The following is a 24,013-nucleotide window of genomic DNA, read 5'->3' as shown; positions in this document are numbered from 1 at the left end:
CATCATCCGGGTTAGGGGAGGGTTTGGCCGGGATAGGCCGTCATTGTAAATAAGAATTTTGTTCTTAACTGACTTGCCTAGTTAAATAAAGGTTAAATAAAAAATATATGAAACAAACCAGTTAAATGATCTTGATTGAGTTAAGTGAAGTGCCTCTGTTATACCACTGGGAGGACTGGAGTGCTTGTACTGTATGTTCCCCATCTTGTTTTACACTCACTTTGTTTGATGAGCAACATCTAAAGATGGCTTTGTGAATACAGTATATTCCTTTATTTTAATTGAAAAATAAGTTGTTTAGGTTTCTGACATTTAATGTAATGAATAGTAGTTTAGTCGTTTCTTAGTTTGCCCCTGTAAGCCTGAAATGCCTAAGCAAAATGCCCATTATAAGGACTATATTCCTGGGAAAATTCTGATTTGCATTTCAAGTCTCAAACACTCTGGGCACCATTTATTTTCTCTGAATCAGTCTTTGTCTTGGAGCATACAAGCGAAGAGAACGTCACTGCCACAAAGGTACAAAGAGCTTTGAAATCAAAGCCAGGGCATTAGTCATCTCTGGTGGTTCTTTGTGCGTTATGAAACATGCTGAGAGTGAAGCACTGGGAAAAGGTCAACACAGTGAGGCTTTGATTACCACCTCAGCACCACACCCACTTTCATTGGCCCAACAAAGAGGAGTGGGATCCACTGTCTGCCCAGACACAGTTGCCTCACTCAATCACTTGTCTTTGTATCACCTTCTCTTTTTATCTGTCATTATATAATACCAACAGCAAATAATACTAAGTTCATGATGATCATGCAGACAGTGTCCAGAATCTGAATTAACATGGGCCAACTCTTTGAATGACCCAATTCTAGGGGCAGGACTCAGTCTTCATCTTCAGTGACCAAAGGAAGGTAGATGAACACACCAGAGAGTCCAAAGAGCAGCCCACCCAGACCTTTTCTGACCCCTCAGCTGGAAGGACTGTGGCACAGCAGGGGCTGGAGATTGAGGCCCAGGAGAGCCACCCGAGCAGTGGGGTGCAGACTGTGCGAGCAGCCCTGTTTGAGAATGTGGTGGAGAGACACAGCGTGCTGGTGATGGAGGAGGACAGAGCGCAGAACAACACAAAGAGCTGTCCCAAGAGAAGTGTCTCTCTCAAACTGGGGGATGGGGAGAAAGGCGGCAGCCTGGTCACCTCCCCCTACCGCGAGCCTGTGTCTCCCTCCAGCCCGCTTCGTGTGGAGCACTTGTTTGACACGGTGCACGCGGTGGGAGAGAGGAGAGCCGTTAGTGAGAGTGTCCCCTCGGCACAGCTGGAGGACAAGGCCATGACCCTCCGTTCCAGGCATTCTGAGGGGAACAGGCCAGCTAGGGCTGAGCCAGTGGAGAAGAGACCTGCTCGGGTCCAAGGAGACCTCAGTTCGACTCAGAGGGGAGCACCAGCCTCCCAACATGAACAGGGACCACGCTACCTCAGGGTTGGAGCTCTGCAGAAGTGGAATACCTCTGAGGTGGATAGGGGGGCAGAGGTAGAGAAAGGAAGGCAAAGGGAAAAGGAGAGGGAGAGAAAGGAGGAGGAGAAAGAGAGGCAGAGGGAAGCGGAGAGGAGGATGCAAATGGATGTAGAGAGGGAGAAGCCGACAGAGCAGGACAGGGAGAGAGAGGAAGTGGCAGCACCGAAGCGTTTGAAAATGCTGGAGGCAGATGAGCAGCCACCCAAACCCAGGGCCACCTACTTTGCTCTGACTGGTCAGATTCAGGAAGTCCTATCCCATGGGGATGAGGGAACAGAGAAAGGGGACATGGAAGTGCCCTTTGATTTCTCTGTGATGTCTGGACAATGGGGTTCTCAAGGGAAGGTAAAAAGGAACCCCTCTCTAGTCAAAACTTTTGGTAAAAGCTACCAAGGTCATGAACAAGAAGAGGAACTGATGGAGAGGAAGCAAACACAGGAAAGGAAAAGAGAAACGGCATGGGACAGAAAGACCGGGATGGATGAGATGGAAATAGAAAAACAGAAACAAGTTATTGAGGAAGTAAGAGAATTGGAGAGGGAGAAAGAACGTCAGAGGGAGAGAAAGGAGTTTGAGAGGGAGAAACAGAGACAGCTGGAAATTGAGAGACAGAAACAGTTAGAATATGCTAGAAAGAGAGAGATGGAGAAGCAGAGAGAGTTAGAAAGGGAGAGACAAAATGAGTTGGAAAAGGAGACACAGAGAGAGTTGGAGAGACGGTGTGAGCTGGAGAGGGAGAGACGGTGTGAGCTGGAGAGGGAGAGACAGTGTGAGCTGGAGAGGGAGAAAGAGTTTAAAAGGGAGAGGCAGCAACAGTTTGACTTAGAGAGACAGAAGAAGTTGGAGAGACAGATGGTTGAAGAGTTGGAGGAAATAAAAGAAATGGAGACAAGGCAACTGTTTAGGTTTGAAAAGCAGAAGCAGGCTGAGAGAGAGAGACAACAGCTTCTGGAGCTTGAAAAGCAGATACTGAGCGAGAAGATGGAGAGAGAGGAGCAGGAGAAGATGGGACAACAAGCAATACAACAGGAGGTAGACCGGGAGAGACAGAGGGAGCTGGAGCGGGAGAGACAGGGGGAGCTGGAGCGGGAGAGACAGAGGGAGCTGGAACGGGAGAGACAGGGGGAGCTGGAGCGGGAGAGACAGAGGGAGCTGGAGCGGGAGAGACAGGGGGAGCTGGAGCGGGAGAGACAGAGGGAGCGGGAGAGACAGGGGGAGCTGGAGCGGGAGAGACAGAGGGAGCTGGAGCGGGAGAGACAGAGGGAGCTGGAGCGGGAGAGACAGAGGGAGCTGGAGCGGGAGAGACAGAGGGAGCTGGAGCGGGAGAGACAGAGGGAGCTGGAGCGGGAGAGACAGAGGGAGCTGGAGCGGGAGAGACAGGGGGAGCTGGAACGGGAGAGACAGGGGGAGCTGGAGCGGGAGAGACAGAGGGAGCTGGAGCGGGAGAGACAGAGGGAGCTGGAGCGGGAGAGACAGGGGGAGCTGGAGCGGGAGAGACAGGGGGAGCTGGAGCGGGAGAGACAGGGGGAGCTGGAGCGGGAGAGACAGGGGGAGCTGGAGCGGGAGAGACAGGGGGAGCTGGAGCGGGAGAGACAGGGGGAGCTGGAGCGGGAGAGTGTAGAAGAATTGGAGATAATAAAGGAGCTGGAGAGAAGACAACTGCTTGAGAAACAGAATGAGAGAGCGAGACAACAGCTTCAAAATAGGAGACTGAGGGAGAAGATGGAGAAAGAGGAGCAGGAAAATATGAGACAGGTAGCTAGACAACAGGAGGCAGAGAGACAGAGAATCCTGGAGAGACAGAGGAGAGAGAGCCTGGAGAGGGGGGTGTTGGACTCCTTACCTCTCAGACCTAAAGTGCTGGATCTAGACTCTGTGTCTCTGGGTGACCTGCACTCCAGAGGCAGTCCCCACTCCCCTGGTGCCCGATGGAAGCATCCATCTCCCCGGGGAGAGGACCACTACAGGCCTGGCATCCTGGACATAGACTCATTCAGGTCCCAGACCCAGACGCAGCCCTCGCCCACTAGAGAGGTGTTCCCTATTGCTGGCATCAAGGGCTCAGACCCAGGTAGTGGGGTGAGATCCCACACTCCAGAGAGGGAAGTTAGCCGTAGGGTGGGTGCAATGGGGCGACCCAGCCCAGTGTGGACCCCCTCTCAGCAGGAGCTGTGGGAGCAAAGGCTAGGATTCAATGAGGAATCGGTGGATAGGCCCATGGCTGGACCAGAACCACCCAGGAAGCCTGCCAATAAACCCAGCCTGGAGCAGCTCCTCCACAGGCAGTTGGACAGGGCCACGGCCCCCATTCTGGTCCCAGAGAGACGCTGGTCTGGTATGCCCAGTGAAGCATCCTTCCCCAGGAGAGAGCCCCACAGCCCTAGGTCCCCCATGGAGCAGACCTGGTTCCCGCAGGACTCAGGGCCCCAGGGGCACAGGGTAGAGGCCAGAGGACAGAGGAGATCTCAGGGCTCCCAGGTAAGAAAAGTATCTTATAGAGAGACCTAGGCTATGTGAGTGAATGGCATCTACAGAGCACAACATTCAGTGAATTCAACCAGTAATAATGGCCAATTAAAAAAGGACCATTGCTTACTTACTCTTTTTTAAAATTTGTATTGTTTTACTGCATTAGGAGAATATCATACTCAGACCTTTCGGCTTTCGCCTTCTGAGTGTAGCTTAAAATCTTTACAATCAGGAACAACTTTTGCTTCTAACCAGGTTAGTCATCTGCCAATCTCGTTTACCTGTTTCAGGGCTCTCCAACCCAGTTCCTAGAAAGCTACCCTCCTGTAGGTTTTCATTCGAACCCTGTTCCTGGAAAGTTACCCTCCTGTAGGTTTTCATTCAAACCCTGTTCCTGGAAAGCTACCCTCCTGTAGGTTTTCATTCAAACTCTGTTCCTGGAAAGCCACCCTTCTGTAGGTTTTCGCTCGACCCCGGTTGTAACTAACCTGATTCAGCTTATCAACCAGCTAATTATTGGAATCAGTAGCTCTCCAGGAACAGGGTTGGAGTGACAATCTACAGTACGGTAGCTTTCCAGGAACAGGGTTGGAGTGACAATCTACAGTACGGTAGCTTTCCAGGAACAGGGTTGGAGAGCCCTGTAGTGTGTGTGTGACTTTCAACATGGCAGCGTTATAGGATGCCACCTTTCCAACAAGTCAGTTTGTCAAATTTCTGCCCTGGTGGAGCTGCCCTGGTCAACTGTAAGTCCTGTTATTGTGAAGTGGAAACATCTAGAAGCAACAATGGCTCATCCGCGAAGTGGTAGGTCACACAAGCTCACAGAACAGGTCCGGCGAGTGCTGAAGCGTGTAGCGCGTAAAAATCATCTGTCCTCGGTTGCAACACTGCCGAATTCCAAACTACCTCTGGAAGCAATATCAGCACAATAACTGTTCCCGCGGGAGCTTCATGAAATGGGTTTTCATGGCCGAGCAGCTGCACACAAGCTTAAGCTCGGCATGCGCAATGCCAAGGTCTGTTGAAGTGGTGTAAAGCTCGCCGCCATTGGACTCTGGAGCAGTGGAAACCTGTTTTCTGGAGTGATGAATCACACTTCAGTCGCTGGCAGTCCGATGGAAGAAACTGGGTTTGGCGGATGCTAGGACAATGCTACCTGCCCCAATGCATAGTGCCAACTGTAAAGTTTGGTGGAATATAGATAATTGTCTGGGGCTGTTATTTATGGTTCAGGCTAGGCCCCTTAGTTCCAGTGAAGGGGAATCTCAACGCTATGGCATACAATGACATTCTAGACAATTATGTGGCAACACTTTGGGTAAGGCCCTTTCCTGTTTCAGCATGACAATGCCCCCGTGCACAAAGCGCGGTCCATGCAGAAATGGTTTGTCGGGATTGGTGTGGAAGAACTTGACTGGCCTGCGCAGAGCCCTGACCTCAACATCATCGAACAACTTTGTGATGAATTGGAACTCCGACTGCAAGCCAGGCCTAATCGACCAACATCAGTGCCTGACCTTGTGGCTGAATGGAAGCAAGTCCCTTCAGCAAGGTTCCAACAAATAAATAGTTGAAAGCCTTTCCAGCAGACTAGAGGCTGTTATAGTAGCAAAGGGGGACCAGCTCCATATTAATGCTAATGATTTTGGAATGAGATGTTCGACGGGCAAGTGTCCACATACCTTTGGCCATGTAGTGTACTCTCAATTGTCTTCCGTACCCACTTCCATATCCTATAATTCTGTATGTTTTGTGTGATTGTAACATGTAGACCAGAGAAGCCATCCCTGATTGGTAAATGACTAACTACCCTGATTAGAAGCACCTGAACGGTGCTCACATGTGTTCCCTAGAAAAGTTGTTCCTGATTCTAAGATTTGAACCTGCACACTGAAGACAAAAGCCGAAACATCGGTGTGTGTTGTTCTCCAAATTAACTAAAATAATCTTTGTGTGCAGACCCATCTCCCTTTTTACCTATGTGAATATAACCAGAACAAGGGCTTTCGTGTAAACATTCCATTTAATTCTACTATCCCTGTGTCTTAGGAGCTGAACCGGATGAGGTCCCGCAGTGTGTCCCGTCGATCGGCCCCGTCTGAGAGTGCTGTGGAGGGGAACCTGTCCAGGATGAGGAGCAGGAGTGCACATAGAGAGAGGGACCGACAGAGCTGGGTGAGTCATGATGCTCTGTTTCCATGCACACGGGTATAAACACACACAATCCCCACATTTCTGACTCAAAGCTGGATGAGTTTCAGAAATGAGCTTCTGCTACAGTGATATTACACTGCTTCAACATGGTAGCGATTGGAGCCCCCTCGGTTCTATGTTTAATCAATGTTTCCTTTCGAGCTGATTCTCACAGAAGGCCCCAGTTATTTGGAAAAAAATAAGCTTGTATATAACAGTTCAGTTGCTGGGTTTGTTGGTTGGTTGTGTGTGTGTTTTGTTACAGTAGGGTGGAGTAGGAATGCAGTTAGTTCACTGGGAGAGTTGAGTGCTATGTGGAGCACTGGGAGTAATGAGTTGATGAGTAATGTGAAAGGCATGGTCTCACTCATCTCCACCCTCTTTCACCTCACATAGCAGAGAAATTGAGGCCAGATATGTTCTCAGGTCTGTAATTCAGGATTGTCATTAGCTAATACATGCATGTACTGCTCACTTTGACAGCATCCTGTTTGCATAGCTGAAGGAATGCTCTGCTGTGAAATTGGCTGTAGTGATATTGATATTACTTTTATTTAAAGCTACAATATTTAACTTTTTGAGTGACCCACAAAATTCACATAAAAATGTGAGTTATAGATCTGTCATTCTCATTGAAAGCAAGTCCAAGAAGCGGTAGATGTGTTCTATGTGCGCTATTTCTATGCGTCACGTTTTAAGTTGGGTTTTTCCGTCTTTAACTTTCAGTTTTGTACACGAGCTTCAAATAGCTGAAAATACAATATTTTTGCTTATGGAAAATATATTTTACCGCGGTGTAGATGGTACAATGATTCTCTACACTATACTTGCTTGTTTTGTCACATAAACTGAAATTAGGCGAACGATTAGAATTTTAGCAACCAGGAAATGGTGGAGCGACTTCTGCGTAGTGCATCTTTAAAAGGATCGGACCCTTTTTTTCTTCTCAATTTTCACCTAAAATGACATACCCAACTCTAACTTCCTGTAGCTCAGGACCTGAAGCAAGGATATGGATATTCTTGATACCATTTGAAGGGAAACACTTTGAAGTTTGTGGAAATGTGAAATGAATGTAGCAGAATAACACATTAGATCTGATAATACAAAGAAGAAAAAAACATGCTTTTTTTATGCAAGAGAAAGGCCAATATATGACTTAGATTTGACCATTTAGATTTGACACTAGATGGCAGCAGTGTATGTACAAAGTTTTAGACTGATTCAATAAACCATTGCATTTCTGTTCAAAATGTTGTATCAAGACTGCCCAAATGTGCCTAATTTGGTTTATTAATACATTTTCATGTTCATAACTGTGCACTCCCCTCAAACAATAGCATCGTATTCTTTCACTGTAATAGCTACTGTAAATTGGACAGGGCAGTTAAATCATTTTTAATCCAAGCTTTCTGCCCATATCAGATATGTCTGTGTCCTGGGAAATGTTCTTGTTACTTACAACCTCGTGCTAATCACACTAGCCTACATTAGCCAAACCGTCCCGCTGGGGGGGGGACACTGGTCCTGTAGAGGTTTTAAGCACCTGTCTACATATCAGCCTGTGCTACAAAGGATTCCATCCAGAAACAAAACAAGCTTATATCAGCCCAAGTGTAAATGGCTGAAAGGGAAATGTTTATAAGCATACCAATATATTCATTAGATCAGAAGAAAATGAATGGGGGAACAAATTCAGCTTTGATTTGATAAGGCACAGCTGCCATCCCAGTGTTACTCCATGATGAGTTTTTGCGTGTGTTTCTGTCACCACCTGCTGGTCTGTGGTTGTTGTGTAATACAATATGTTGAGAGCCTGAGTGGTGCAATTACCACAGGGTTTCCTTGAGCCGGTAATAGCCGGCTTTGGCCGTTTTTTTGTATTGTGATTTTTTTTATTAAAAGAAATGCCATTTGCAAAATAATTATTTTTAGCCTCTTTATTGATGGCAATATCAGCGGATGTAAATACATATGACTGGTCATGCTTAATGGTCTATAGGTTCATTTGCATAATTTAGTGGAATTAAATTGGGGCGTGTGTACAGTATATTCGTTATGTATCTTATTTATCACACACATACAGAGCCTTTAAGCGGAAAATCTGTCAGACAGCATGAACTGCTGCTACAGCATCTCAAACAGCAAATACATAGACAACGGAAGGCAGGCCTCATCAGCGCATTACACAGCACTTTACAATGAGCTGGAGGCATTATGCATTTTGAAAACACACTTAATTGTTTAAAATCTGAACGTTTTACTATATATTATGAGGCATGTCTTACCTTGCTTTAAAGTAGCCTAGCCCAAATCAATTATTTTATACAAGCTATCTTTGGTTGCTCAGTAGCCAGAGGCACAATCCTAGTCATATTACTAAGCAACCCGTGCTAGTTGTTGCATATTAGATCTCCCTTCTTTCTAACAGATATTTTCATCTCTGTCACATGAAACCGTTCGCATGTGGTGTGCTTTTGACAACAGTGTTTTCTAGCTAATTGCATTATATTGTGTGGATTGTTGCGCTTATAATGTGAAGAAATAATAGTTTGAACATTTTAAGCTAAACATTCTGATCTGGCTCATTTTAGCTTTTTAATGATTATTTTCTTTTTAATGTAGCCTACTGGTTCTATGAATTTGGGATGCATCGTCCACAACTGTCCCAGATTCTGTTTGGAATTGAGTATTTCTTTCTTAACAAGCTGACCAATAGAATAGGTACATTTCTCTATTATGGGGGATAGTAGATTGCCATTGGCTACTGATTTAGCTGTTTGTTACTCTTCTTGTTGGCGGAGGGAAAGTAAATATGGACACTTATTCTAACATCTTCAAAGTGCACATCAGAATTCGGTAAGAAGGACCGCACATCGTTGCATCCTCGACTTGCATGTTCTGTGAAGACATTTACATTTGATTTCTGTCATTCTGAGCACCGTAGGTGGACGCCTTAATGAGGTTATACACCCAATCAATGTACATGGGTCTGGCAAATTTCTCAAATGTCCAGTCAATTAAAATGTTGCCAGTCAAATGTCAGACGCCACATTTTCTCAATGGAAACCCTGGGATTCTAGTGTTTAATTGTGTAGAGCAACTGGAGACGCCAGTGTGAAATACCTGGTCTAGACTGAATTACTGACATAAGTTGTGGGAAAAGGTGTAGGTGTTTTATATCATTTCAGTTTAGAGGAACAAAGGGATTCATTAAAGATGGGAAATTGCTTTTCTATCAGCACGTGTTAATGATTTGCTGTTGTGATTAGTGTTTTTCTGTATCAGTATGGAGGTTAGGCCTGGTATGAGAGTGCACTATGGGAAATGTGTCTTATCTCTCATGAGATCACACTGGTATGATCACATCATTACTAATGCCATGGTTAGAGAGGGCAGAGGAAGTGAAGAGGGGTAAAGACAGACAGATGGTCGCCGGGCTCAGAGACATGGTGTACTACATGAGGCTGTCCTGCTGTCTGAGGCTTCTACACTGGCTGTGGGTAAGTGATGGGAGAGCAAGGAAGCAAGTAGGGCTATGAATTGCCAAGGACCGACCTCACAATACGATATTATCATGATACTTAGGTGCCGATATATGTATTGCGATTCAATACTGCTATTTTCTGTCGTTGAAATTAGATGTTCCAAATATATTTCTCACTAAGTCTGCAGCAGGAGGGACAAGGGACAGCATGAGAAAGGGAGTTTATCAGTCATGGAAATAAAAGTGGTGAAAACATGTTGGCTCATTGTTTAAAAAGATGCTGGAGAACAAGCTATAACAGCGTTTTGGCACAGGTAGCGTCGACTAGCTAGCAAAAAAAAATAATGATAATTGGAGTCCAAGTATCAATATTAAAATAATAATTGCAATATGTAAGTGTATTGATCCCCCATCACTAGAAGCAAGGGAGAGGACAGACTAAAAGAGGCCTTCGTATAGCTAGGAATGTGTGGCTACTGGCTATTATATGTCTGAACAAAGCACGTTATATTAGCCCTATATATGCTTTGTCACGGTGGCTGGTTGTGCAAGTGTGACTTCATCATAAAAAAAAACTGGGTGATGCATATTTGAGTCATATTTTTTGCTGGACAATTAGCATTTTCGTTCCTGCTGTAAAAACGTTTTCTCCGTAGTCAGTTGGTGTTGATGAAACTTGAGTCTGTGTTTTTTGTGGAGAGAACTGTGATTTTTCTAGCTATAGAATGGTTCAAGGAGGGAGACAGTTTTTTTGGTAGCTTTAGATCAATGTTCCTCAGAACTATTCTCCAGACGCCCACCAGAGGACACAGTTTGACGTGCCACGGTTGTCTTGCAGAGTATATCTTACATACCAAGGCTTAACTCAGAGAGATGACTCTGGTAGGTACGATGGAGTTCTGAAAGGGGAAAGGAGAGACTCTGATCTGACATGCAGTTTGCATGAGTCAGGGAGCAAACTCTCTGACACGCTGTCATGATTCCTCTCTTTAACCATGAGCTCACTGTGCTGCGGACAGACTGGCTGACAGCCACAGTCTCAGCTCTCACACACAGCCACACCTGTCTCATCCCCTCTCTCTCTCTCTGACTCTCACTCCCTCTCAGGCATGCATTCTCTATCTATTTAAAGGTATAGGCTAAACAACATAAACATACACTCATGAACTTGAACTCTTAGTTCCTATCACACACACACGTTCCCCATCCCTCCTGTCCTCCCACCCCTTCCGCCCTGTGCCGAGTGCTGACTATGCCTGTGAGAATTCTCTCTCGCACTGCAAGCAGAAACAGGCAAGAGAAACCGAGCACTGCAGAACATATATCACCCTCCTGCACTGCAAATCCAGGCCCTCCCTCTCTCCACTCCTCCCTCTCTCCACTCCTCCCTCCCTCTCTGCCTCCTCTGTCCCCTCCCTCACTTAGTTCGCAAAGGTTTCTCCTTGAGCGTGAGTCCTGCAGCGCTGGGGACTAGGAGCAAGAGACTGACGCATTTGTTCTCCACCTGCCCGTACCTGCAGGGGAAGAGGAACCAGAGGGCGCTGGTCTCGTTTTGTCTCTTACGGATTCAACATTAGCGTCACAATCTCCTCTCCTGTTTGTGCTTCTATACCCACGGCTCTGCTGTTGGTGTGCTGGGTACTCAGCGGGAATAGGAATGAGTACAGCTCTCCCTCAGTCTGCCTGACACCAGCTGTTCTCTTCTGGACTGTAGTTTTCCTGTAAAGTTTTCCACCAGGAAGACGACCGCAGCGTGGATACCATGGGAGAGGTAGATTCATGGATTGTCTTCCTCTGTGATTCCGGACGTGTCAGAGCGACGGCTTCAGGATCTCGCTGTCAAGTTTGACGTATGAGGGGTATGTGTGTGAGATTTTGTAGTTGCTACTGAGGGTGACCATCAGTATGTGGCTGGGAAGAACCTGTTTGCAGACGGTGCAGTAGTAGATCTGCTGTGACCGGAGTCTCTACCAGCTGGGGAACTGTAGAACAGCTTTTATATACCATTTTGGGTTCCCTGCTACATAGTCTTGCCCTTCTGTAGAACTGTGTATGGAAATAGGCATCTCACAGAACAGACAGTTTAAATAGAATTCACCTTAGTCTGAGATTCTAGGGCCATTGCTGCAGATGATGGACTGAAATGGAGTCATGATGGCACCAGTGGGACTCGACAGCACAGAGGCTCACTGAGAAGCACCGAGGGACAGTGACGCTGGACTGCGGAGTCTGTAGCCGGAGCCAAGTGCTGCATTGCTGCATGTTTTTGGAGACACTAGGCCGTCTGACTGGCTGTGCCATCTCTCCCAAACAGCCCAGCTACTGCAACATTAACCTAGCTACGCACCTCAGCAGTATCCAGGACACCAGCTCTGAACCTGGACATCTATCTGGCTCAAGGACTCTCCCTTGACCATATTAACACACTGGACTGCTACTGGACCTCCGCCTGACTGAGCGCTCTGTCCAGACTTCATTCTGCAACGTTGGTCCTTTAGTGATCTGATCTAAACTGAGATGGAGTACCTGGGGGACAAGTTGTCGGTGGCCCAGTCCCAGGTGTCTGGGTGGATGGGGAATGTACGCCGCTCCCTGCAGGGGGCGCTCAGCGTGGTGTCCAGTGCGGTGGAACGTGGGGGCAGGGGGGCCGAGGACAGCCCTGGTGGCTTCAAGAGGGCCAACTCGTTACGTTCTCTGGCCTCTCGCAGCCGGGACTCTTTCCGCAGGTTCTCTCTGCGCAGCCAGCAGCGCCTGTCCCTACGCAGGCGTCCTGGGAGCAGCACCCCCAACACCCCCACCGCAGTAAGACACACTTTGTTTACACCCCCCCCCCCATCAATCCCTCTCACCACCAAATGGTCTCCCGTCAGTCACTACACATTCCAAGCACCTCAAACTTGTCAAGGCCTTCTCTATTTGTGTGTTTTGTGTCTTTGTCTATTTGTGTTGCCATGTGATCTCTCTCTCTGATCCTGATAGTTCCTGAATGTTCTGCTTTTGTTCGCTGCTCAGTGCTCATCCCCCTCTGCGCCTCAACTGCTTGTCTCTCTCCTCCTCTGATACCATCTTTGACATAACACTAACCTTAGTCTGTATGTCTGCACCATAGCTCCCACTCCAGCAGTGTCATAGCTTAGGTCATAGTTTACTGTGGGCTGGAGTTGGGTTTCTCCCTGACCCTCACTCCTAAACTCTGGTCTGTTTTTACCCTTTACACTCGTGAGAATTGGCCTGGATAGGGCTAAATTTAAATGTTTCTTACAGAAGAAATATGATAATCATATGCATAAACATGGTATCAATTGAAAGGGAACAGTTTTGAGATTATGGGGCAATTATTAGACCAAAGTTCAGGACACAATAGTTCACCTGATATGAGACTGATTCCAAACATTACACTGTTGATTTTATGCATTTGACATTTAATGTACTTTTCGCCTCGTTTGTTGAAAATGAAATCTGAAAATACTCTGGACACATTCAGCAACATGATATTTTCCTGGAAAATATGGTGTAGGTGCAACATAAGACAAAATAATAACAAGGGTTTGACTGAGAGGACTAACTGCTGTCTCCAAAGTGTGCACAGTTCCTAAGTCACTTCCATGTACTTTGATGACTCAAAGAAGAGTCTTCAACTAGAAAGGTGTTTTTAGAGCTCTCCTAGCTGTGGCGTTGAGGAACTAGAGCGAACACACGTGTAGTTGTTTTATTTGGAACACAACCCTGCATCCCCGGCCTCACACAATTACTGTTTTTTTTACTGACCATTATGAATTGCCATTTGGGTCAGGTGGGCATCATGTCTAAGTTTATTCTATTGCCAACATGACTGTCTAAGTTCTAAAATACGATCTTACAGTGTTAGTCTTTCACAAGACAGTTCAGAGAAGCAGATAGTAATTTTGGTGATCATAGAATGGAGTCATGAGTGCATTCAGATGAGTGGTCCACAGCTCATTTTCTACACAATAGAGAAACACAGAAACACATTCTGTTCTGAACAACTCAGGGTATGACGCCATGTCATCTTGTAACTGTACATCAGAGATCATAAACGTTAACACTGTATATGACATGAGTTTTATTATATGGGAATGTAAAGTGCAGATTTGGACTCACAGGGGTTTGACTTCCTTGTATGACATCAAAGTGGTATTTATTATAATCCTCAACATCTTGTCTTTCAAAATACATTGATTTCTCATAATTTACAACATTTTCTGTTGTATTTGGCGCATGTGACAAATAAAATGTGATTTGAACTTGGCACGGTGCTCAAGTTCAGATCGGCTGTCACTCAGGAGCCCCCTAAGGCACTGCACCGCAGTGCTAGAAGCGTCACTACAGACTCTGGTTCGATTCCAGTCTGTATCACAACCGGCCGTGATTTGGAGTCCCATAGGGTGGCGCACAATTGGCCCAGTGTTGTCCGGGTTACGGTTTGGCCGGGTTAGGCAGTCATTGTAAATAAGAATTTGTTCTTAAGCCTAGTTAAATAAAGTTTAAATAAAAAAAGTTGTGATACAGTTTGATTGCATTTTATGTAAGATTTACAGATTAGGCCTAGCTTGTTTGTGTGTCACTGAACAGGAGAATCAGTGTGTGCTGCCTGTGAGGAGTGGTTGTGCTGAATGGTCAGAGCACTGAGGCCAGTGAGATGTGGAGAGAAAGAACCAGGGGGGTGGAGGTGTGGCTGCTGGGATGGATGGTGCATTTGCACAATTAAGGGCTGCAGTACTGCTGGGTCCCGTTTGGCCCAGTTGGTAGAGCATGGCGCTTGTGGGTTCTATGCACTCAATACTGTAAGTCGCTCTGGATAAGAACACCTGCTAAAAATGACTTCAAAAATGTATTTTAAAAAAGCTGCCCCCCTCCTCCACAGCATCTAATGCCCAGAAAGTCCACACACCTGTACCCTCACATCCTAATCAGTTGCAACGCATAAACGAAACCCCACAGACACGGCAGCCCTTTACCGATTCACTCTCTGTCTGGTACGTGTGTCCTTTTTAGCTGGAGCCTGTGTAGTTGTCCGTACAGTACCGGAGAGTCAGCTGGTGGATCATCCAGATACCTCTAATAGGCCCTGGTCTCCCTCAGGCTGACCTGAACCCACCACCTCTCCGTCTGGACCCAGACCTGCAGCCTGTATCAGCCAGGCCTGGTCTTAAAGGGATACTTTGGGATTTTAGAAAAGAAAGAGTCAGATGAACTCGTGGCTACCATTTTTTGTGTCTCTTTGTCATGTATGAAGTAAGTTAGGGGGTCGTTTTGCCAGCCAATGCTACAGATAGCATAATGACTGGAAGTCCATGGTAACACCTGTTAGCAATTGCGCTAACGCTTGTTAGCAACTTCTTTCAACTGCACACAGAGACATAAAAATGGTATCCACATGTTCATCTGACTCTGGGGAAGTAGATTAAGGGTCTCTTTGCCAAAATCCCGAAGTATCCCTATAAAAGTTCTTAAACCAAGTCATTCAGGTTTTACTAACATTCTGTTGTGCTCTGTATTCTCAGCATTGTACTTATGTAATAATGACTGAACTAAATACCCTAAACATGTCCTTTTCAGTTCTCTATCAGAGGTCAGTGTTTTGGTAGCTCTGTAAAATGTGACTGGAGTGCTGCTCTGTTGTTGACAGGGGATTCGTGCTCATGGGATCTGTAGTCATGTTAGGATAGCTGCAGAGGGTCGTCATTGACCAGTCTGTTAATGATGAGTGTGTTAACTGTTCAACATTCCTACCCAGAGGGGTTGGAGCAGGAGAGTGGGGCTGGTGTGATGTGTGTTCTGTTGTGTTCGTGTTGGGTTCATTGTACCTGCACTAACTAACCGGCCTGCTCTGTTGTCTGCTTCCAGGCAGCATGACCATATGTTAAATGTGTTGGAGCTGCACAGCACTTCCTCATTCATAGAGAATTGTGAATGGCCATTATACGTGATAGAGATGAACTGTTCTTTTCCAGTTTGCATTACGGAACTAGATTCATAACATGTCCAACTCACTAGGCCTTCAGTTTTATTTTACCAGGTTGGTCTCATTGAGATTAAAAATATATTTTTTAATTTTATTAGAGACCTGGCCAAATTACCAGAACATAAAGTTTCATACAAGGGCACATTTACAACATAAAACACTACAGTTTAAAAACATGAATTTGCACATTGACCAGACAAGATGCTTTGGAGAGGTTTAGTGTATCTAGGGGTCAAAACATTGAAAGCCCCCCCACTTCATTGTCCACCATAGTTTCTACCCAGTCTTTTAAAGTCAATTTCATGTCCTTTGGTAGCTCGTTCCAAAGCACAGTCAGCAAAATAGTCATGTGAGCTTAGGTGAAAATTGTAATTTGTCTGCTGGACAAAATGGGCTATAACATATTTTCAGCACATCAAATCAAATTTATTTATATAGCCCTTCATCAACCCAAAGTTGTCATTTTGGATTAAATTAAGAGAGTGGGTGTTATAATTAACTAGCCTACATTTACATGATTGATGAAAGGTCTCTTAGGTCATGTTGATGTCTGTGATGGTGTAATCGTGGCAGGCTGTTATTATTCAGAGCTGTGATATCTGTGATGGTGTAATCGTGGCAGGCTGTTATTATTCAGAGCTGTGATGTCTGTGATGGTGTAATCGTGGCAGGCTGTTATTATTCAGAGCTGTGATATCTGTGATGGTGTAATCGTGGCAGGCTGTTATTATTCAGAGCTGTGATATCTGTGATGGTGTAATCGTGGCAGGCTGTTATTATTCAGAGCTGTGATGTCTGTGATGGTGTAATCGTGGCAGGCTGTTATTATTCAGAGCTGTGATGTCTGTGATGGTGTAATCGTGGCAGGCTGTTATTATTCAGAGCTGTGATGTCTGTGATGGTGTAATCGTGGCAGGCTGTTATTATTCAGAGCTGTGATGTCTGTGATGGTGTAATCGTGGCAGGCTGTTATTATTCAGAGCTGTGATGTCTGTGATGGTGTAATCGTGGCAGGCTGTTATTATTCAGAGCTGTGATGTCTGTGATGGTGTAATCGTGGCAGGCTGTTATTATTCAGAGCTGTGATGTCTGTGATGGTGTAATCGTGGCAGGCTGTTATTATTCAGAGCTGTGATGTCTGTGATGGTGTAATCGTGGCAGGCTGTTATTATTCAGAGCTGTGATGTCTGTGATGGTGTAATGCAGAGCTGTGAGGCTGTTATTATTCAGAGCTGTGATGTCTGTGATGGTGTAATCGTGGCAGGCTGTTATTATTCAGAGCTGTGATGTCTGTGATGGTGTAATCGTGGCAGGCTGTTATTATTCAGAGCTGTGATGTCTGTGATGGTGTAATCGTGGCAGGCTGTTATTATTCAGAGCTGTGATGTCTGTGATGGTGTAATCGTGGCAGGCTGTTATTATTCAGAGCTGTGATGTCTGTGATGGTGTAATCGTGGCAGGCTGTTATTATTCAGAGCTGTGATGTCTGTGATGGTGTAATCGTGGCAGGCTGTTATTATTCAGAGCTGTGATGTCTGTGATGGTGTAATTCAGAGCTGTGATGTCTGTGATGGTGTAATCGTGGCAGGCTGTTATTATTCAGAGCTGTGATGTCTGTGATGGTGTAATCGTGGCAGGCTGTTATTATTCAGAGCTGTGATGTCTGTGATGGTGTAATCGTGGCAGGCTGTTATTATTCAGAGCTGTGATGTCTGTGATGGTGTAATCGTGGCAGGCTGTTATTATTCAGAGCTGTGATGTCTGTGATGGTGTAATCGTGGCAGGCTGTTATTATTCAGAGCTGTGATGTCTGTGATGGTGTAATCGTGATGTCAGGCTGTTATTATTCAGAGCTGTGATGTCTGTGATGGTGTAATCGTGGCAGGCTGTTATTATTCAGAGCTGTGATGTCTGTGATGGTGTAATCGTGGCAGGCTGTTATTATTCAGAGCTGTGATGTCTGTGATGGTGTAATCGTGGCAGGCTGTTATTATTCAGAGCTGTGATGTCTGTGATGGTGTAATCGTGGCAGGCTGTTATTATTCAGAGCTGTGATGTCTGTGATGGTGTAATCGTGGCAGGCTGTTATTATTCAGAGCTGTGATGTCTGTGATGGTGTAATCGTGGCAGGCTGTTATTATTCAGAGCTGTGATGTCTGTGATGGTGTAATCGTGGCAGGCTGTTATTATTCAGAGCTGTGATGTCTGGCAGGCTGTTATTATTCAGAGCTGTGATATCTGTGATGGTGTAATCGTGGCAGGCTGTTATTATTCAGAGCTGTGATGTCTGTGATGGTGTAATCGTGGCAGGCTGTTATTATTCAGAGCTGTGATGTCTGTGATGGTGTAATCGTGGCAGGCTGTTATTATTCAGAGCTGTGATGTCTGTGATGGTGTAATCGTGGCAGGCTGTTATTATTCAGAGCTGTGATGTCTGTGATGGTGTAATCGTGGCAGGCTGTTATTATTCAGAGCTGTGATGTCTGTGATGGTGTAATCGTGGCAGGCTGTTATTATTCAGAGCTGTGATGTCTGTGATGGTGTAATCGTGGCAGGCTGTTATTATTCAGAGCTGTGATGTCTGTGATGGTGTAATCGTGGCAGGCTGTTATTATTCAGAGCTGTGATGTCTGTGATGGTGTAATCGTGGCAGGCTGTTATTATTCAGAGCTGTGATATCTGTGATGGTGTAATCGTGGCAGGCTGTTATTATTCAGAGCTGTGATGTCTGTGATGGTGTAATCGTGGCAGGCTGTTATTATTCAGAGCTGTGATGTCTGTGATGGTGTAATCGTGGCAGGCTGTTATTATTCAGAGCTGTGATGTCTGTGCTGTTATTATTCAGAGCTGTGATGTCTGTGATGGTGTAATCGTGGCAGGCTGTTATTATTCAGAGCTGTGATGTCTGTGATGGTGTAATCGTGGCAGGCTGTTATTATTCAGAGCTGTGATGTCTGTGATGGTGTAATCGTGGCAGGCTGTTATTATTCAGAGCTGTGATGTCTGTGATGGTGTAATCGTGGCAGGCTGTTATTATTCAGAGCTGTGATGTCTGTGATGGTGTAATCGTGGCAGGCTGTTATTATTCAGAGCTGTGATGTCTGTGATGGTGTAATCGTGGCAGGCTGTTATTATTCAGAGCTGTGATGTCTGTGATGGTGTAATCGTGGCAGGCTGTTATTATTCAGAGCTGTGATGTCTGTGATGGTGTAATCGTGGCAGGCTGTTATTATTCAGAGCTGTGATATCTGTGATGGTGTAATCGTGGCAGGCTGTTATTATTCAGAGCTGTGATATCTGTGATGGTGTAATGTGGCAGGCTGTTATTATTCAGAGCTGTGATATCTGTGATGGTGTAATCGTGGCAGGCTGTTATTATTCAGAGCTGTGATGTCTGTGATGGTGTAATCGTGGCAGGCTGTTATTATTCAGAGCTGTGATGTCTGTGATGGTGTAATCGTGGCAGGCTGTTATTATTCAGAGCTGTGATGTCTGTGATGGTGTAATCGTGGCAGGCTGTTATTATTCAGAGCTGTGATGTCTGTGATGGTGTAATCGTGGCAGGCTGTTATTATTCAGAGCTGTGATGTCTGTGATGGTGTAATCGTGGCAGGCTGTTATTATTCAGAGCTGTGATGTCTGTGATGGTGTAATCGTGGCAGGCTGTTATTATTCAGAGCTGTGATATCTGTGATGGTGTAATCGTGGCAGGCTGTTATTATTCAGAGCTGTGATATCTGTGATGGTGTAATCGTGGCAGGCTGTTATTATTAGCTGTGATGTCTGTGATTCAGAGGCTGTTATTATTGTGATGTCTGTGATGGTGTAATCGTGGCAGGCTGTTATTATTCAGAGCTGTGATGTCTGTGATGGTGTAATCGTGGCAGGCTGTTATTATTCAGAGCTGTGATGTCTGTGATGGTGTAATCGTGGCAGGCTGTTATTATTCAGAGCTGTGATATCTGTGATGGTGTAATCGTGGCAGGCTGTTATTATTCAGAGCTGTGATATCTGTGATGGTGTAATCGTGGCAGGCTGTTATTATTCAGAGCTGTGATGTCTGTGATGGTGTAATCGTGGCAGGCTGTTATTATTCAGAGCTGTGATGTCTGTTATTATTCAGGCTGTTATTATTCAGCTGTGATGTCTGTGATGGTGTAATCGTGGCAGGCTGTTATTATTCAGAGCTGTGATGGTGTAATCGTGGCAGGCTGTTATTATTCAGAGCTGTGATGTCTGTGATGGTGTAATCGTGGCAGGCTGTTATTATTCAGAGCTGTGATGTCTGTGATGGTGTAATCGTGGCAGGCTGTTATTATTCAGAGCTGTGATGTCTGTGATGGTGTAATCGTGGCAGGCTGTTATTATTCAGAGCTGTGATGTCTGTTTGGTCTAACTTTCCAAGGTGCTGCAAATTCTTTAGCCACATGTCAGATTGACTGACAATCTCCCTTGGTGGTCAACCCTTTCTCTCCTTCCATTCATCCGCTCATTGTTCTGTCGTTTCCCTTGACGCACCCTTCCTGTCCACGGGGGGGGCTCATGTTAAGGAAAAGTCCGCTTCACTACCATTCCGATTCAAAATCACAGCCAGAAAGAAACCTATTTACCAGATAAGGTGCCTGGCAGGCCTGTTCTGTCCCTGTATCCAGTAGATTGTTGATAGCAGAGCCGACACCCTCACATTGTCAATACTGAAGGGCTTTCAGCAGCACTAGTAGTCAGCCAGTCCATGCTATTTCTTAACCCTCTCAGTCTTGCTGCTATTGTTTGGTTGACAGGTAACAGGGTAGCCTCGGGAGTGGCAAACACTAAGTGAGGGTGTGTTTGGGTGTGTTCATCCACGTACACTGTGGATATGGTAGGTGTTCGCGGAATTTAGATTACAGGAGATTTTCTTATTGAATGGTACATGCTTAGTCCTGTGCATTAGCTGTGTTCACAGACCCTTAGGGCTGAAAGTCATTATATTATAAAGGGGTTTTATGAAGTGTGACTGTTTTTTTTGACATAAATAATTCCTGCCTCAGACAAGACATGACAAGGTCTCTACTTTGTTGCTATTGTTACTCCTCTTTTTCTCAATAAAGGCCTCGAGTCGATAAAGGTAGCTGTGCTGGAGCACTGAACCAACCTGGTCTGTTTGAAAGGCTAAGTATGTATCTGGATTAACCTGCCTGTTTCATTGTCATGTGACCAGCATGTTCAAACCCATGGTTGGAACTGGAACTCTAATACTTGTTTAACAGCTAAAGACAGATTTGGCCCTGAGAGATCACGGTGTGGATTTGAAAACCAGCCTATGCTGTGATGTGGAGAGGACTCCTATTTAGGGCTGTTAAACCTGAAGAGGAGGAAGTACACTGCTTTCTCAGATGGAGGGATTTTCTCATTTTCTCACTGTTCACCCTGACCTTCTTTCTTCCTGTCAGGAAAGGCATTGATGATGAATGACATCCTGTACTGTTGGTCTGTTTCTCTCGCTCGCTATTTCTCTCCATTTCTCCCTCTCTCTCTCTCTGGCCCTCGCTCTCACTCCCGTGCAGTGACAAGAAACAAAACACCTATTACATTTCCTTCCATCATTCTCTATAGACAGCCTATTGTGTTGTGGTGCAACAGTGCATCTGTATAACACGATGCAATGGAAGTCAATAGAGATCATGTAAGTTCAGCGAGATTTCTCTGCTTGTGCGTGTGTGCGTGCGCTCACAGTCTTGAATGCATACACAGGAGGAGTGAGTGGTATTAGGACAGTGTGCCCTCTGTAGCATCCTCATTAAAAGAGACACGGTTCAGTAGATAACAAACGCACAGTGGCTCACCAGTCTCTGTCCCTGTCGCTATGAGCTCATCCCATTACCTCTCATTATCCTGCTCACCCACTGTAGGTCTGGCCATAGCCACACAATACATGGTTATCAGGACCAGCACCTCACTCACCGACACAGCTGGCCAATTGTCTGTTACTGTAGGCTGGGTGGGGCTTCAACCAAGATCCAATAAGAAGCCTTGATATTTTTATTCAGTCCAGCAGAGATGAATCCAGTTCTGTCATTTTGGAATCTGTTTTCTCTGACCTTCTATTGATATTCCAATGGTACATACACTTCTACTCCTTTTTGACTGACTTGTCATTTTCTCCCTGTCCATCTCTCTTTCAGGAGCAGTTGAAGCAGAGTGTGGATGGTGAGGAAGAGGGGCGTGACATCGACACACTGGTCCACGAGGCAGACAGCCAGTATGGGACCTGGGAGACGGGACTGCGCACTGACGATAGGTGAATACACACACACATGGCTGCTGTGGCCTGGGCCAACACTTGTGAAACATGGTGTGCTCCTGTTTTTGGTTACTAATATGCGGATCCTCATTCCTCAATATGATTACTAATTTCCCCTGAGGCTGTACCCTGGTATCAGGACATCCCGACATCGCTGGTTCTGAATGCCTCTCAAATTGTGCCGATTCATTTCTCACTCTAAATATACAATACTCGTTTGAGCTTGAAATTGAACACTGCCTGGATCGATAAGTAGTATCGAATGGGTGCACTCTATCATGTGTTCTGCCGGCGCAGCATTGACCTTTTCGACAAAGTCACTGAGTCATGTTATATCCATCCTTCTAAATAGGGCAAAGTGGATAGTTAGCCCCAGGAACTGATTCTCTGCTGTCCTACCATTATGGCTAATGATGGTAATCTCAACATAAATCAAATAACATTTTATTTGTCACATGCTTCGTAAACAACCGGTATAGACTAACAGTGAAATGCTGACTTATGGGCCCTTCCTAACAATGCAGAGAGAGAAAAAGGCAAATAGAAAAATAATAACACTAGGAATAAATGCACAATGAGTAATGATAACTTGGCCATATACACGGGGTACCAGTACAGAGTGGATGTGCAGGGGTACGAGGTTAATGAGGTAGATATGTACATATAGGTAGGGATAAAGTGACTAGGCAACAGGATAGATAAAACAGTAGCAGCAGCGTATGTAATGAGTTAAAAGAGCAAAAGGCTCAATGTAGATAGTCCGGTTAGCTGTTGGTTAACTATTTAACTAACTATTTAGCAGTCTTATGGCTTGGGGATAAAAGAGGTTCAGGGTCCTGTTGGTTCCATACCTGCTGCATCGGAACCACTTTCCGTGCGGTAGCAGAAGGACAGTCAATAACTTCGGTGGCTGGAGTCTTTGACAATTTTTAGAGCCTTCGTCTGACACCACCTGGTATAGAGGTCCTGGATGGCAGAGAGCTCGGCCCCAGTGATGTACTGGGCAGTACGCTCTACCGTCTGTAGTGCCTTCAGATGCCAAGCGATGATGCAGCCAGTCAAGAAGCTCTCATTGCTGCAGCTGTAGAACTTTGAGGATCTGAGGGCCCATGCCAATTCTTTTCAGGCTCCTGAGGGGAGGATGGCGTTGTCGTGCCCTCTTCACAGCTGTGTTAGTGTGTGTGGCTCATGATAGGTGCTTAGTGACGTGGACACAGAGAAACTTGAAGTTCCCGAACTTCTCCACTGCAGTCCCGTCGACGCGTGCTCGGCCCTCTGTTTCCTGTTGTCAACAATCAGCTCCTTTGTCTTGCTAACGTTGAGGAAGAGTTGTCTTGGCACCACACTACCAGGTCACTGACCTCTTCCCTCCTATAGGCTGTCTCGTGATCAGGCCAACCACAGTTGTTGTCAGCAAACATAATAGTGGTGTTGAAGTCGTGCGTGGCCACGCAGTCGTGGGGAACAAGGAGTACAGTAGGGGACTAAGCACGCACCCCTGAAGGGCCCTCTTGTTGAGGGTCAGCGTGTTGTATGTGTGGCCCGTCAGGAAGTCCAGGATCCAGTTGCAGAGGGAGGTGTTCAGTTCTAGGGTCCTGAGCTTAATGATGAGCTTGGAGGGCACTAAGGTATTGAACACTGAGCTTTAGTCAACGTACAGCATTCTCATGTAGGTGTTCCTCTTGTCCAGGTGGGAGAGGGCAGTGTGGAGTGCAATAGAGATTGTGTCATCTGTTGGGGCGATATGTGAATTGGACTGGGTCCAGGGTGTCTGGGATGATGGTGTTGATGTGATCCATGACCAGCTTTTCAAAGCATTTCATGGCTACAGATGTGAGCGCTATGGGGCAAAAGTAATTTAGATAGTCCATGTGCCCAAGAACATGAAGGTAACCAATGGTGGTCTGTTTGAAACATGTAGGTATTACAGACTAGGTCAGGGAGAGGTTGAAAACTAGCTAGCTGGTCAGCGCAAGCTCTCACTATGTGTCCTGGTAATCCGTCTGGCCCCGCGGCCTTGTGAATGTAAACCTGTTTAAAGGTATTACTCACATTGGCTACGGAGAGCTAGATCACAAATTCA

General features: G+C 45.8%; 1 protein-coding gene across 4 annotated transcripts in view; it reads left to right on the top strand.

Annotated features, from left to right (window-relative positions):
- Window positions 1–24,013, top strand: part of si:ch73-138n13.1 (titin homolog) — a 42,987-nt gene that overhangs the window by 8,634 nt on the left and 10,340 nt on the right. For all 4 annotated transcript variants that reach the window (XM_065026579.1, XM_065026578.1, XM_065026580.1 and 1 more), the window contains 3 exons: window positions 868–3,987; window positions 6,031–6,156; window positions 21,812–21,927. In XM_065026579.1, the coding sequence (XP_064882651.1) occupies window positions 868–3,987; window positions 6,031–6,156; window positions 21,812–21,927 (3,362 nt within the window). The remainder of the gene's footprint in view (window positions 1–867; window positions 3,988–6,030; window positions 6,157–21,811; window positions 21,928–24,013) is intronic.

This window comes from Oncorhynchus nerka, linkage group LG13 (genome assembly GCF_034236695.1).
Source record: "Oncorhynchus nerka isolate Pitt River linkage group LG13, Oner_Uvic_2.0, whole genome shotgun sequence".
Classification (NCBI taxonomy): domain Eukaryota; kingdom Metazoa; phylum Chordata; class Actinopteri; order Salmoniformes; family Salmonidae; genus Oncorhynchus; species Oncorhynchus nerka.
The sequence above is the reverse complement of the archived record's forward strand: the minus strand, read 5'-3'. Positions and strand labels throughout refer to the sequence as shown.